This window comes from Papaver somniferum, chromosome 4, assembly GCF_003573695.1.
Source record: "Papaver somniferum cultivar HN1 chromosome 4, ASM357369v1, whole genome shotgun sequence".
NCBI lineage: Eukaryota > Viridiplantae > Streptophyta > Magnoliopsida > Ranunculales > Papaveraceae > Papaver > Papaver somniferum.
This window is the reverse complement of record NC_039361.1, coordinates 122,212,330-122,227,966: the sequence shown is the minus strand read 5'-3', so window position 1 is coordinate 122,227,966 and position 15,637 is coordinate 122,212,330. Positions and strand designations below refer to the sequence as shown.

Sequence of the window (15,637 nt, the reverse complement as noted above, 5' to 3'; positions counted from 1 at the left end):
CCAAAACACACTCAAAAGATAGAAACATGGCTCAAAATGTATTTTAATTGAAGAAATATGAGAAGCAGCTCAATTGTAACAGTTATAGGTGTTACAGATCGAGTGTTACAAGGAGGATTGCTATAAAGGTTGAATATAATTGCTAAAAGTCTTTTGTAACTCCAGACGAACAACGATATACTTCTGTTATGTTGTTTGAATAAGACTTCCTCTGCGACTGACTCTGTTAGTCCAATGTCTTCAGCTTCTATTCTTCCTGTTGGTGCGTGTTCTTCCTGCAACTTATCTGCAGCGAACTAGAGCTTCCCAATTACCTCCGTTCGGTCCCCACAACTCCCGATTATCCTTTCTGACCTCTTACAACTCCTTTTATACAAAACATGGGTCAAAATACTCGAGATATCCTTTCATTTCTTTCCTCCCAAGTCTCGGCTTATTTTTCTTCTTTCACGCGTTGAAACAGGACCCGAGTTGTTTCCAATCGAATAGAATAAAATATACTTCCCTTAACCGCACAAAACTTCCTAGAATAACTCAGAAAATTTCCGAGAATCACTTACTGCTTTGTTTTGTAGAAGGAGAGAAAATATTCCTTTTTTTTTAACGAATATAGGGTAGTTATCTTCCTGTTTTGTTGCACCGAACCATAAATGATCCAAATCTCCCAGAATATCCTGCCCATTACCTCACATATCTTCCCAGTTTAAACAAAATCCAAAGTATTCTTACTTTCCTGTGTCGTCGATATATATGGAAATCTCCGTATTTTGTCGAACCCAATACACATGATATTCCTGTTTTGATAAACCAAGCCCAAACCAATTCAGATCCACAAGAAAACCCAATCAAATCTCCATCAAACCAAATTCAGAAACTTCCGCAGTTTGAAAGTCCAGCATCCCGCCAGATTAGCTTTCGAACGAAGAAGAAAGGTGTCCCCTAACCATTCCTGGGGTGCCGATAGTAAAGGCCCTAGGATGCACCTTATCCAACTGAGGGGTGCCTTTAGCAATTCCTCTTGGGTGTAAATGTAACTTTTATGGGGTGCCTCTAACGTATTCCTGGGGCGCCTTAAACACATCTTCAAGGTGCCTTTAGTAATTTTCTCCTAGGGGTCCAAATACCACTTTTCGAGACAATTTCTCTGCAAAAGCTTATTTCTCAAAAAACACCTATAAAGGCATACAAAGAAAAAATAAGTACAAAATGGGTACTAACAATATAGAAAATCGAGATCAAAATAGACACAGCAATGCGTGTATCAGTGCCTAAATAATTTTGAGCCTTAGTAATGCAACATATAGTTAAGAGAATCAAAGAAACATGGAGAGTGACGTGGTTTGGGAAATGTATTTTTTAAGATACAACTAGTTTATATAAAAAAAATTAGTATGCATCTTTGAAGATGTAGAGTAAGCCTCTAAGATACCGTGAGCATTATAGAGAAGAGTCACCAATATTGATGCTTGCCTCCTTATTTTTCTATGGATATCTGGTTCCTCAGGATGTGGGGATAATTTCCTTTTGATTTCCTAGTTTTTTAGGGCATTAGTTTGGATGGTCTGGTTGGCATTGCTTTAACGTGAGTTGTTGTTTCTTTTTTATCCTGTTTTTTTTCTTGATTATTTAAGTTTACATGGCCATTTTCGGTTGGATATCAGATAGGGATGGGATTGTGATGAAAGGGTCTGGTGTGAATGGTTTAGTGGGAAGGAATATGACAATGGCAAGCATTCTAGTTGAGGTTGGCGGTGTAGAGTTTTTGGCATTTTTTACAACAATTTTTGGGTTGGGTTGTTTTTTCATGGAATTGTCCATAGTCCTCTTTCCTTCAACTATTTTTTATTTTATTTCTATTGACAAGCAACGACATCTGGATTGGGAGGTATCAGAGTTTCATCACTGATAGAAGATTCCCCTGCCTCGAATCGGATATGAACATCATTACAAATTTTTTGAGATCCCAGAGCTTCAACTAATTTCTTTGTGGTGTGATTACTTTACTTCCTTATTATACTGTTTATCTTTATAATTAAATTAAGTACACTACGACGTCAATCAAAATTCGCACTGTCTCAAAATTATATTTTATATAAAGTTACATCTTGTTGAAGTAATTCTTTGTTCATTTCGGTTTGGTAGAATTACACAAGGTGTGTCTGTAATAGGTTATTACAAAAATATTGTGTTTACTATGTACCTTATTCATTTCAGATATAATATTTTGCTAGTCACTAACAAAATAATTTTTTTATAAGCAAAAATCTGATCACTTTGCTTCTCAAGTTTAACAATCTACTATTAGAAAATGATGGTTAAGATGCAACTACAATTACAATAATATAAAATTTTAAGATCATGAGTTATCTTGGCATGTGATCATACATATTGTAATAGGGTGTCCAAAGTATCACCATATCGGATATCAAAAGTAGGGAGTACCTAGTGCACCACAAATATTTTTATTCGTGAAACTGTATAGACAAGCCTTGTAAAATCAATACGTTTAGATTTTAATATCACAAGAACTAGTCTTGAAAAGATCGTAAATACAAGGATATTTTTTGATGATATAATCAAGATGCAATCCACAAGGTCAACCGAATATGATCTTGAAACTTCAAGATATGAATTCAACGAGATAAAATCTTGTATGATTTTTACTCATGAGTTAAACTATCTTGGTTGTTTAACGTACTACTTGTGATATTTCAATTACAACGGGCAATATAATGCGGGAAAGAAATAACACAAGATACCAAAAATTTTGTTAACAAGGAAAACTGCAATCCAACAGAATAACCATAGAACTCCATCCAGTTTGAATACACTAGCCTATTATCACATTTCAAGTTTGAATACAATTGAGACTTATTATATCCTCCAAGCCATTCAGTGGAAGTTTTTCCCATACGTGTCTTGGATATCGTAAGACCCCCTTAGTTGGTGTCCTTTACAGGCCTATGAGTTGCTCTGTAGTCCTCCAAAGCTCCAACAACTACATTAATTAATATTAAGCAACGTAGTTGTAACAGTTTTACTCATTAAACTAGGTTTTATGGTTTTGCATGATTCAAGCAAATTGTGTCTAATGGTTTGGCGCAAATAATGGGGTCACAGGATCATCGACAGATGTGTTAACCTGATGGCTCAGACTACTTTGATATAAATGGTTAGGCACAAAGAACTTGATTCAACTTTGCATTTGCTTGATCCACAACTTGAATTTCGACTATCAACGATATTTTGAAGTTTGGATATTGAACTCGGAGAACCATGAGACTTGGCCTCAGGATTATGGTATTGTGCATAAATTTTTTCCCAAGTTGACTATGTTTTCCTCATGACTCTTGGTTTCAAGCGCTCGTACTATATAACCATAAAAACAATAAATTAGCTTAGAAGAAAGTACTAGTAAATACAAACATGTTAAAACATTTCTAGGTTGAACTCTCTAAGTGTTGGTATGTCAAGTTTGGTTGTCATATTATAGTTCCAAAAAACTCGAAGCTGCTTGATTTGATTACTAGAGTCATCTTTGTTAGGTTAGACTAGGAACACATAAATAGAATTTTTGTTTATTTTTTACTAAAACAAGATACTTCATATATATAAGATTTATGCTACATTGTCATCATATATTGAGGTTTGTAACCAACTAGGAAAGATAGAAGATACCGAGCATCTAAAAATACTAGTACTAGCAGTATATGCTTCTTTAGCAAGAATATGCAATTAATCTTCTTTTGGGACATGACTGCATATCCAAGAGTTAAAAGAAGAAAGTAAAACTAAACAATCCTTGACAACGGGATTTTGTTTTCCATTTGACTGCAGAAACCTTCCCACTCAGAGTTGCTACTATATTGTTATTGTCCCTTTCCAACTTCAAATTTGAGATTGTTTTTTCCTTAGCCCATAAGATAGTTTACAATGCACCTTCCGAGTGAATACATCCCTTGGGATCACATATGAAGGAATATCATCATAAACATAATCTAAGGAAGCTGACTTGCAAAATTTTGTTTCGCATTCGAAAGGAATTTATGACTGATCTCAGGACCGATCCTAAGTTTAAGAATGATCCTTGGAAAGGACCGATATTTAGTGGTAAGGTTTGATCCCAGGATCGATCCATACATAGTTCAAACGTGTTTTAGACATTTCCGATATGTTTGTTATCTCCGAGTTTCCGTAAACATCAAGATGTACACGGATTGAACCTGGAATGTTCACATGAAGTCAATATAATTATCCAAACATGTTCTAAACTCTAATATTTTAACGTTCAAGTATTTTTCTTTGATATTCAAGGCAAGGATCCTAAAGCGAAAATTCAAGTATCTTTTAGATATTCAAAAAATATATGTTTATTATATGCTAGAGGTTTGCATATCTCTGATTACCATATTAGTAAAGTATATGAAAGTATGATATCTAATATTAGTTATCAACTAAGAGAAATTTCGGTAGATGAGTTAGATAACAGCTGGAGTTTGTCAAAACCGAAAATATACATTTAATACGTATCTTAAGGATTTTCAAATTTGGTAATTCCTTGTCTTCCAAACAAGCCTTGGTCATAACACTATAAATAGTATAACTTGTATTCTTACAAACTTATCCCTCGAAACGCTCCTAACAGTTTGTGTGAGAATCCAAACCCGTTGATAGAGGAAAGTAACCTAATTAGGTGAAATCTCTAGCGGTGCGTTGCGTTCATTTAAGGCCTTCTTTGGGATCATAAAGCTTTTAGTAGTACCGTTGATGGGAAACTAAATCATATTGTTATTTTAGGTTTTGATTATTGATTTGATTGACTAACGGTATAATTTTCCTTGATAGATCAAACTTGATTATTTCATGGTCCTTCTCTTCTGATATGAGGCCACTTAAGTTTGTTTGAAGATTGACTATTACAGATTTCGTGATTCAAGATTTTTAGATAGAACCTTCGATCAATCAACGTAACAGACTCCATTTTGTGTCCATTGATCATTAGTAGAATTAAGATGTTAGTGCCGGTGCTTTGAAGATTTAACGCCAGAAGGATATTTTTTCTTTTTTTTTTTGATATTCAAATCTTTGTGATACTTCGTGCACAGTTGATGCTTTGGGATCCAAACAATCTGTTTATTACATAAACGATAGACTTGTTGAAAGATCGAATAAATTATTTAGATACTTCTGTTCGTAGAGTTGCTTAGAAAGAGCTTGTTCGCAAATACCTATATTTTCTAAAATTAAGTTTTTCAAAATTATGTTTTTTATGTTGAAAGATCGAATAAATTATTTAGATACTTCTGTTCGTAGAGTTGCTTAGAAAGAGCTTGTTCGCAAATACTTATATTTTCTAAAATTAAGTTTTTCAAAATTATGTTTTTTATGTTGAAAGATCGAATAAATTATTTAGATATTTCTGTTCGTAGAATTACTTAGAAAGAACTTGTTCGTAAATACGTATATTTTCTAAAATTAAGTTTTTCAAAATTATGTTCTTTCTTTTCAGGAATAGGGGTGAGATGTTAGAGACCGACAGTTAAAAGGATAAACATATCGGGATATTGAGATCTTTTATCATCGTTTCTAGATATACTTTTAATCTTGTTTTTTTTTCTATTTTCAATTTCCATCTGTGTTATGGATGCGGATGGGTCGAAATCAATGAATCCCGCCCGACAGAACTCTCTCCTAGGCCCAATAGAATTGGACCACCATGTGCTAACACGTTCACCGATTCACTTTCCTTGGTCTCTCACCTGCAGGCTGCAGCGGAGAAAATTCATCATAATCAAAAGCCCTAGTAGTCCCGAAATCTATAGAGACCTGAGAGAAGAGAAATGGCGAAGTTTAACTTCGGTAGAACAAAAGATATTGCAAATCGTTCAAACAAATACCTAGAAGAAGCACTATTCAGGAGAGTATTCCAGAAAGGTAGCGAAGAACGTAGTGTAAGAACAGAGTTGAATCAATTTCTCAAATCTCGAAAAAGAGTCTTTAAATGGGAAGTTGGGGATACTGTCAAAGAACTTCGTCACTGTAAACTCTATGGCCCTGCTCTCAAGGTATTATTATTCCTTCAAACCCCTAGGTTTTTGCTTCTTTTTTTGTTTAAATGAGTATTTTTGCTCCATTTGAAAGATTTCCTCAGTAGCAATGCGGAAAATGTGAATTTGGGTTTGCTTATTTATTAGATTTAGAATGTTTTTCGGCCTTATATTTATGAAATATAAGGGGAACGAGTACTGGGTTTCTTTATCTATTAGATGTTTGCATAGGGTTTAAACATTTAGAATGATAATATTCTGAAAAATGTGTGCATTTAGGGAGAGATACATATTAGATGTTTAGCTTTAGCATTTAGAGTGTTATCTACAATGATATTGTGTCGCTAGAGTAATAACTCTATTGAAGTTATAGTATTGTGTAAGTGGAAAAGAAAGATCGGATGAATCCAATATTGGTGTAGTCGTGTAGATGCATATAGAGAACTGAGGAAAACACGAAAAACTAGTGATTACTGATTATAATGCAGAACATTAACTTATAGATGGATCTGGGGAATGTTTGAGGTTTAAGATATGTATATGGATTTGTTTATTATACTTGTTTAGGTTTGAGTTTACCAGGAGGTTTAGATTTCGTGCGATTGATATCTTGTAGGATATCTTGCTTGAAGTCTCTATAGCATGTTGAATATTGAGTTTTTGTTCTTGTTCAGCTTTCAGAAGCTATGGTTAAAAGGGGCATGGGTATGACAGTCAGCTGCCAAGCTATCCACCTTGATATCATAGCTAAATCCAAAGGGATCACTGCTGCTGAAACTTACTTTGCGGATCTTCCTGAAGCTTCAAAGAATCATCTTTGTTATGGTGCTCTTCTCAATTGCTATTGTAAGGACCTGATGACAGAAAAAGCAGAAGGCCTCATGGAAAAGATGAAGGAGTTGAAGTTTAGTACAAGTTCCATGGCTTACAACAGCCTAATGACCCTTTATACAAAAACTGGAGATGCTGAGAAGGTCCCCGCAGTTATACAAGAGATGAAGTCCAGTGATGTAACTCCAGATTCATACACGTATAATGTCTGGATGAGGGCTCTAGCAGCTTCTAATGATATATCTGGAGTTGAGAGGGTTTATGAAGAGATGAAAAGGGATGGAAAAGTTATTGGAGATTGGACCAATTATAGCAATTTAGCAACCATCTATGTTAATGCTGGCTTGTTTGAGAAGGCAGAGGAAGCACTCAAGGAGCTCGAGAAGAGAAGCGACAAAAGTCTTAATGCATATAAGTTCCTCATCACATTGTATGGGCGCACAGGGAATCTGCTGGAAGTTTACCGAGTTTGGCGCTCTTTGAGGCTAGAGTTCCGTAAAACATCAAATATCAGTTATCTGAATATGATTCAGGTTTTGGTCGACTTGAAAGATTTATCTGGCGCTGAAAAGACTTTCCGGGAATGGCTATCTGGGAATCCAACTTATGATATCCGCATCGCGAATGTCCTAATTGGGGCTTATGTGAAGGAAGGTAAGCTGGAGAAAGCTGAGGAACTCAAGGAACTAGCAAGGAGGAACGGAGCAAAGGCTAATGTCAGGACTTGGGAGATTTTCCGTGATTATCATTTGAAGAACGGGGACATGCATTCTGCTGTTATTTGTGTTACCAATGCAATGCAACAGGGCCGAGGGGATGGAAGCAAGTGGGCTCCGTCCAGGGAGGTGGTTCGAACCCTGATGTCTCATTTCGAGCAGAAACGAGATGTTGATGGTGCAGAAGTGTTTATTGAGAATCTAAAGAAGGTTGAGGATGAATTAGAAGCAGAGGTATTCGAGTCTCTGATACGGACATATGCGGCTGCTGGTAAGACTAGTCAATCTATTCGTCGCCGGTTAAAGATGGACAATGTCGAGGTGAATGAAGAATCTAAGAAATTGCTGGACATGGTGTGTTGAAGAATAAGCTTGTTGGGGAAGAAACAGGTGGATAGATGGAAAGCTATCCGTAATGACCTCGTCCTTTTATTTTAAGTTTCATTTTTATTTTGGGTTTTTGTTGGTTGTGGAAAGTTGCGGAGCTGGGTTTCTTTGGATTTTATCAGTTGATATTTCAATGCTGGTAATATGTCCAGATTTAGGCCATTCCAAGATATCCCAAATAACTAGTAGTCACACTAATTCAACTCTGTGAATCGTGTTGCCAAAACAAAAAACAAAAGAGAAGAATCATTTGAACAATGATGATCATCAAACATAGAGTAAAGTTTGTTGCGCTGATCACTTCAGATATGATTTTGCATTTCGTATATTTGCTTTATGTTTTTGTGGTGGTAATTTCTTTGCCAGCAGGTTGGGAATTTTCTTCGCTGGAACAACAGCGCAAGACAAAATCTGTACTTCACAGTTGAAACTTGGGATCTCCAAACATACGGTTCATTGTCATCATTCACTATCATCGTGTTTCCTTGCCATAGTGGAACCTACTGTACTGTGTCATAGCATTGCTGCCTGCCATTGCAAAGCCCAAGTAACAGCATTTGAGAGCCTAATTCTAACTAGTCAATGGTTGGAGGTCCCTGCTCCATTGTACCAAAACGCGCTTCTTTCGGCTGGCTGTCTGTTATTTCAAACATCCAAAATGGTCCCTTCACCTAGGGTCCCCTTACCCACAATGCATAGGAGTTAGGAGATGGAGCCCTGAACACTTCGCCATCTTCACATTCAAATTTGGTAGTGTGCTTGAAAAGTCTCTGCCATTAATGTCTCTATGCTCTTACTCATTGTCTTAGTCTTACATCATCTTCTCGCCTATTTCAATTCAGGTCATGTTTGTAAAATTTTATTACTACCTTCCATTTTGTGTTTATTGATGGAAAATTGCTAATAACTGCAGATAGAAAGGCTCAGAATTTATTTTTCCTTGGGGCACTTAATAACTTGTACAAGGAAGTGGGTGAGGATGGATTACTCATTTATGATCATCTAATTCAATGCCTCACTTCTCTGGCAATTACTTGAACTCCACACAAAAGACACTAAACAAACCATGGTATATTCATTAATATATTCTTTTTCCAAATTTACATACAAGTACCTAACTGTGTGGTATAATCAACGGAGAGAAATCCTGTTTTAAGAGAAAACATTTCTCCGACTAGTCCAATTCTTTTTGCCTACTAAATAATTTTTCCATACCATAAAAAAGCCGATAGTTACTACCTAGGAAAATCCAATATGAATAAGATCATATTAACCTTTTTAAGGACATTTAATATTTCTTCCAGGACCTCCATAATAAAAATAAATACCCCAGCCTCGATTATTTCCTCCTCGGATATCATAACAATTTGAATGATCAGCTAATGCTCGGAAATTTGGAGGAGGGATCAAATTATTATCCCAGTCGACAACTTGTAAATTTCGAAAATATGATGCTTTACCAAACCCTTCAGTTGCAAAGTGACCACTTCCCATTTGCGTTGATGTGTGAAATCCTGATGTTCTAGAGTCGACTATCTCACCTCCAAATTGTACCATGCTCGCATGATTTCGTAGATGACTAAATAGGAATGAAGGCCAGTATCCTACTAATGCTGATCCATATTGGAGCCACCAGTGACCTCTTTTCGGATCCTACACACACAACCACAAACGAAAGATCAGCACATTTGAGTTATTAGTTTCCCCCGACAACATAATCACGATTGACAAAATATTTACAGGATTTCTTTGGTAATTTTTATGTGTGAATCCGCTCAGAAACCAGTCTAAGCGTCTAAGTATTAGCTAACTTCCGCGTAAACATGGGTCAAGAAAACCCTTGTTGTAATTTGTTGGACCATTGAGACCCTAACAATCACATGGTAGGGTATGACGTCGACTTAAAAAAATGGGTCAACAAAATCAGAATTCCCATTCTTTATGAATGTCCTTTCTTTTGCCAACTTGCTTTGTGAAGCTTTAATCATCAAATAAAGCTGGTCAAAGTAGTCAAACTCAAAGACCGACCATCCGAATGACTTCTCATTTGTTGATTTACAAAAGAAATACTTTACCCCATGATATTTCTTTCTCTCTACGGACGGAGTATATTCTATTCATCTGCCACATCATCATCAACTGGGGCAGGATTTCGGGCTGTAAAGTGATTAAGTTGGTACCCACCACACTATAGTTACACATCTGGGTCCAACGACAAATTCTGACTGGACAGATGGACTAGATCCAACGGTAAAGATGCACCGGTTTTATCATTGGTGAAAAGATAGGCTCAGCACGTGGCAACTGTAGATTCGTACGATGGACTTATTGTTGGCTAATTCAAAGATCTGATTTTTTGGAATACCTAACCAAATTAACTAACTTTCCCCAACTAAAACAAGTTTGAACTCTACCAATCAGTCGGTGTAATATTTGATCATCAAATTTTTTTCCATTAGATTTAAATTTTTCAGAGAAATTTACCTTCCAAACCAATATGCTGATGTCGAATTGTCTACCATTGTAGGTTGATATTGGTGCGATGGCAGCCCCAACTGCAATTCTTGCATGCGTTTGGACGAAACCCGTGCAAAGCAAATTGTAGCATCCAGTAGTTTGATACGCATCCGTCTGTATATTTGAAAATTACAGAAAATTATTATGTTGTCTATAAATAATTTGATGATTTTTCACAAAATGGAATTCAAGGAAAAAGAATTAGTGGAATCACTTACAGTCCAGTAAGTGAAGAACCTGGGATGGCTATCTCCATAGAGCTGAGGGCTAACCTGCGCACAAACATAAATGAAACATGTTACATGTAACACATTTTTTACCTATATCTTTCTATGTATGAAACATATTGAAAATGAAATGTCATTACTTATGAACCACAAAGAATTTGAGTGATATTGAATGCAGAGTCGTTGAATTCAGAAAGGGTAGTTCCTTAAATCCTTTGGATGGTTGAAATTAATTTTTGGAACATTTCATCTAACCATTTGTCCAACAGTATATCGATCGGAAATTTTTTACCTGCCAGCCAGCTTCAATAGTGTTAAGGTCGTTGCCAAAAGTACCCGAAATTACCCAAATTTGTGATAAGCTGAATTCATACATATTTGTTACTTTGGGTGACCATACATTCAAACTTGCTTTGGCTCCAAAATATTGTTTTCCAGTGACATAACCAACTGCATGCTGAACATAGCAAAAACAAAAATCATCAAATCAATAAATATATCATGACGAAGAAAGTAATTCAAATTTTCTCAACAAAAAAACTGTAATTACAGAGAAATGGTTGAAGTTTTTAAAGCGCAATAAAAGAACATTAATGGTTTTACAGGTAATTGTAGGAGTACATATTTATGAATCAATACTCCTTGGTTTTCGAGAGAAATAAATTAGGAAGAGAAGGACATCTTTTTCTTTTCAAATAATTTCATGGAAGTTTGAAAATTGCAATAAAAGGATAATTTTTCAACTAATGTACAACACTCACCACTTAATTTAGCCAAAAAAAAAAACCACATGAAGGAAAACAGGAAAAATTTACATGCTTTCTTCTTACACTTATCACTGTTCAATTTTTAAATTGACTTCACCAAAATATTTACAGCCCAACGTAGAAGTGTCACTATAGGAACATATATGAGCAGCTGCCGCTGATGATAGTTTAGACACATAATTGTGCGATCTTTTCTAAAGTTGAGAGAAGAGAGAAAGGATTCCAAACTCTAAAAACAGTGTTTATGTAATTCCTTCGTTCTCAAGTAAAGACAATAATCACTACTAATACTATCATATTACTTTAACAAGTCGAGTAAAGGCTGACTTTCTATGCACATTGAATAGTTTTTGATTAGAACTACTAACCTCATGACCACTGCTTGAAGTATCTCTTCTAATGGGTTTCGTTTTTCTTCCAAATGTCATTATAGAACTAGCTCTTAAGATATCTTCTTCTTTGGTTCTTCTAATTGGAATGGTTCCAACTGGACATGATTCTCCATTACTACTCCACAACTGAATGATCTCATTCTCATCATCTGAATTATCTCCGTTAGTACTGTTTTTTGTTTCATAGTCTTTGGGTCTTTCTGGTGGATCCTACAAAAAAGAAAAAACACAAACAAAATAAAAATCCATTAAACATCACAAACATAAAGCCATGAATACGGAACAGTGTTTCTTCTGGATAGATTCTGGTATTACCAATGGAGTTTGTCCTTGTAATTCAGGATGATCAAATGCTGGCTGTTGATTAATTGGAACACAATCAATCAAATCACCATCAGAACTCTGCAACAACATAAAAAAAAAAACCGTTTCATTAAACACCTAAAAACAGTCACACTGAACAAGTACTCTCTTGCCGTGCGTAAGGATATCTAACCGAATCTACCGTCACATAGAAAAAAATGTAGGACTGGTGCAATCAGAAAATTTTTGGAATCATGTCACAAAAACAAGTTGAATGTTTTTTTTCTCTCTTACCTGGATAGTTTTAAGAGCAGGCTTATTGATCTTTGCAAGATGAGCTCTTATTTTCTTTAATCTCTGCAACTCTTTGTCTGGTCGAAAAGATTGATTTACGCGTCGGTTTTCCGATGAATTTGTAGTACAATCCACAGGACTAACAGAAGAAGAAAGAATAATAAGAAGAAGAACAGAAACAAAAATGGGAATGATATAGGACGAGGAGAAGGAGATCTTCTTCTTGTAACAACAGCTAGAAGCCATTTTAGAAGAATTTTGTTGTGTTGCTGTTTCTTCTTCTAAAACTATTTGTATTTGTAAACATTTGTGTTGTCTTCTTATGTTTATCAAACAAACCCAACTTATATAATCTAAAATTCTGTCTATTAATAGATAACCCTCAATTTCTTACACGCTCTTCAATGCTTCAAAAACCAGCCAAATAGAACTAAAAGGAGAAAGGGCTGGAAATGGTATCAATAATAGCAGCAACACATACAACCAACACCACTTAAAATAAGTGCTTCAAAGCTAAGCATTCAGTGAGATTCTCTATACTTGTAAAAGAAAAAAAAGCTCACACTTTTTCCTTTAAAAATGGATGAACCTTATAAAACTTGTTTATATTATATATACTTGAAATTAAACTCCCTTTTTAAGATATATACAGTGAAGACTCCGTATTGAACTTCACTTTCTTGCTTGCACACTTCTTTGTGTTTTTGTGTGTGTGTGGTTTGTTCTGACAAACAGAGCTATCAGGGGCTCTAACCTGACTAAAGAAAGAAACAGATATGGAGAGGGTATTTAAAGTTTCCCATGTGGGTATGTAAAAAAGTAATTTAAAGATTCATTTCTTCACGAAAAAATGTTTATAGAAAAAAAAGAAAAGAGAAGGGCTAATGGGGGACCTCGGGGGTGTCTCCAATGAAGACATTTTTTTAGCTAAAAATATATGGGTTTTAAGATAATTTTCTGTTATTCAAATACTTTGCTTTGGATATTGATGAAGAAGAACGAAAAATTGGATTCTTCATTTCTTCAAATATTCTTTTCTTTTGTTTTCATTTCCCTAGATGTTCCATGTTGCAGCTAAATGTGTACTCTAAGTTTAACACATACAGCTAGAGGGTTTTAAATTACAAAAAGAAAGGTGGCCCATTTTGTCTTGTTTTCTAATTTTGCAACTTACAAGAACTATACAGAATAGTAATTTAAAGGGCAACTTCAGGCCACCGTTTTCTACTTTGTTCCAAGAATTTATTCCTTTTCAGTTTAATTAGGTTCATTTGATATGATGATCCCTGCAACATTTACTCTTCTGATTCACCCAAGCGAAGAATGTTAAACTTTACAAAGATTGATATCCAATGGAGATTTATGCGTCGCCAAAGTATTTATTTACTGTTTTTAGTAGTCATGACATTCAATCCATTAAGGTTTTCTTTTCCTATGTGGGGGTTTAGTTCTTCCGGAAGCTGATCAGATGCTGGTTTTTCGAAAACCTTTTAAAGAAACAAGTCATAAGACTATATAACCAAGGAAAACTAATTTCGACATATCCTTCATACTTGTCTTGTAAAATCAGGTAAAAGAAAATGGCGCGTTTTGATGGTAAAGAAAAAAAAAATTACTCCTTAAAAAAGGGGATCCTAAACCTATCATCCTCATGGGACTGAATTATTTTACCTTTTGAAAATCCTACTCTTTATTGTCATCTAATCCTAATGAAATCATTTTAAGAAAAAAAAAAAAAAAACATATTTCATTCCCTCCTACCAAACAAGTTGTTAGAGGTTTAACAAAAGAATGCAAACTTATCTAAAATTTGTAATATAAAATCTAACTAGTGCACGAGCCAGGCGGTTTAATACTTGTTTTTATGCTCGGTACGTGTAGAAGAGCTGACCTATGAATCCAGGGTTCCAAAATGGTATGTTTCAAGCCCTATGTTGTACCGAAGCAACCATTTCGAATTCATTTTAGTGTTTTTTCTTCTTCATTTTGTATTAAGAAAAAGGCGCGCGGCGGTCATCTTGAGTACGTCTGGCTTGTGCACTAGTTACTGTAAGGCAAGGTCCACACACTTGCTTTCATGATTAACCGACACTGAGTCGGTGACTCTGAATCAACCAACTCAGATCCGATGAAGAATGAATTGAAAACCAGTCGACCATTGGAGCTTTGGCGGAGTACGTACAAGAATCCAAATTATAAGCATATATCTCAGTGGGATCCTATACAACAACACTGTACCCAAGATCACAAAAAAAATAAAAAATACTAGGGTTTAGAGAGAGACGCATGGATAGAGAATAGATTCTAAGCAACCAACCCACCATGACACCATCCAAGGTAGATAGATATTACTATTAACAAAGAAAAGGTTTAGGTCGTTCTCGGTATTGCGTGTGGTGGTCCAACAGAGCTTGGAATTACAAATAGTGTGCATTGTACAAGAAGCACTTCCAAAGCCAGTGCGAAATTTGGGAAATCTTTTACAAGTAAAACTTAGCTCAAACTCAATCTCATTGCCAAAAATGCAGCAAAAGGGATCGCAAATGCATACGTTTAGAGTCAAGTGTCACTGTATAACCTGTTTTCATTTTTTGGCATGTTCCTGACTCTCAAGTTACGAGCAAATGAGGAAATATATCGAGTTCCAGTGGACATCACATGTGACTCAACAATGATGTGTATGCCACCATCGTAATTTGTATTGCGTTTGTTGATTACTGCAAGAATGAAAAAAGAAAGCAGGGTTTTGTGACCAAGAAATTGCTTCTAATGATTATGATTATCTAGTGTCCCATAGTATTAAGAGCTGCCAAGGTCAAGCTTTTTCAGTTGCTTTCCCCCCATGAAATCTTGAAAAGAAAAAAGACGTTAAGGATAGTGGGAGGGAGTGATCAAAATGTTTCATTCAACTCACAATGAAAAATTAGTAGATTAAACACTTGAAATCTTTAATTTGGTCAGCCCTTAATAAGTGAATTTCAAAGTGCATTGCTAGTGCATTAAGCAAAGTATGTTTGTGTCTGAAAACAAATAAGCTTTATCATAAAGCAAACCAAAAGGTAGAGAGATTCATTATATAAACATTAGAGCGTAAAAAATGACTTAAAAGTTGGCTGACTTGCATGATTAGCCAAAGCATGTCTCCATGAATATATC

General features: G+C 35.4%; 2 protein-coding genes across 2 annotated transcripts; one reads left to right on the top strand and one right to left on the bottom strand.

Annotated features, from left to right (window-relative positions):
- The first annotated feature begins 5,749 nt into the window (after nt 1-5,749).
- On the top strand, nt 5,750-8,176 carry LOC113276493 (pentatricopeptide repeat-containing protein At1g60770-like). Its single transcript, XM_026526102.1, has 2 exons — nt 5,750-6,065; nt 6,722-8,176. Exons 1-2 carry the CDS (start codon nt 5,841-5,843, stop codon nt 7,955-7,957), a joined length of 1,461 nt encoding a protein of 486 aa, XP_026381887.1. The 5' UTR covers nt 5,750-5,840; the 3' UTR covers nt 7,958-8,176.
- An 856-nt stretch (nt 8,177-9,032) lies between these two features.
- LOC113276492 lies at nt 9,033-13,213 on the bottom strand. Its single transcript, XM_026526100.1, has 7 exons — nt 12,482-13,213; nt 12,200-12,286; nt 11,861-12,094; nt 11,018-11,182; nt 10,717-10,770; nt 10,466-10,612; nt 9,033-9,634 (listed from the first exon to the last, which is right to left on the bottom strand). Exons 1-7 carry the CDS (start codon nt 12,725-12,727, stop codon nt 9,260-9,262), a joined length of 1,308 nt encoding a protein of 435 aa, XP_026381885.1. The 5' UTR covers nt 12,728-13,213; the 3' UTR covers nt 9,033-9,259.
- Between the last annotated feature and the right edge of the window lie 2,424 nt (nt 13,214-15,637).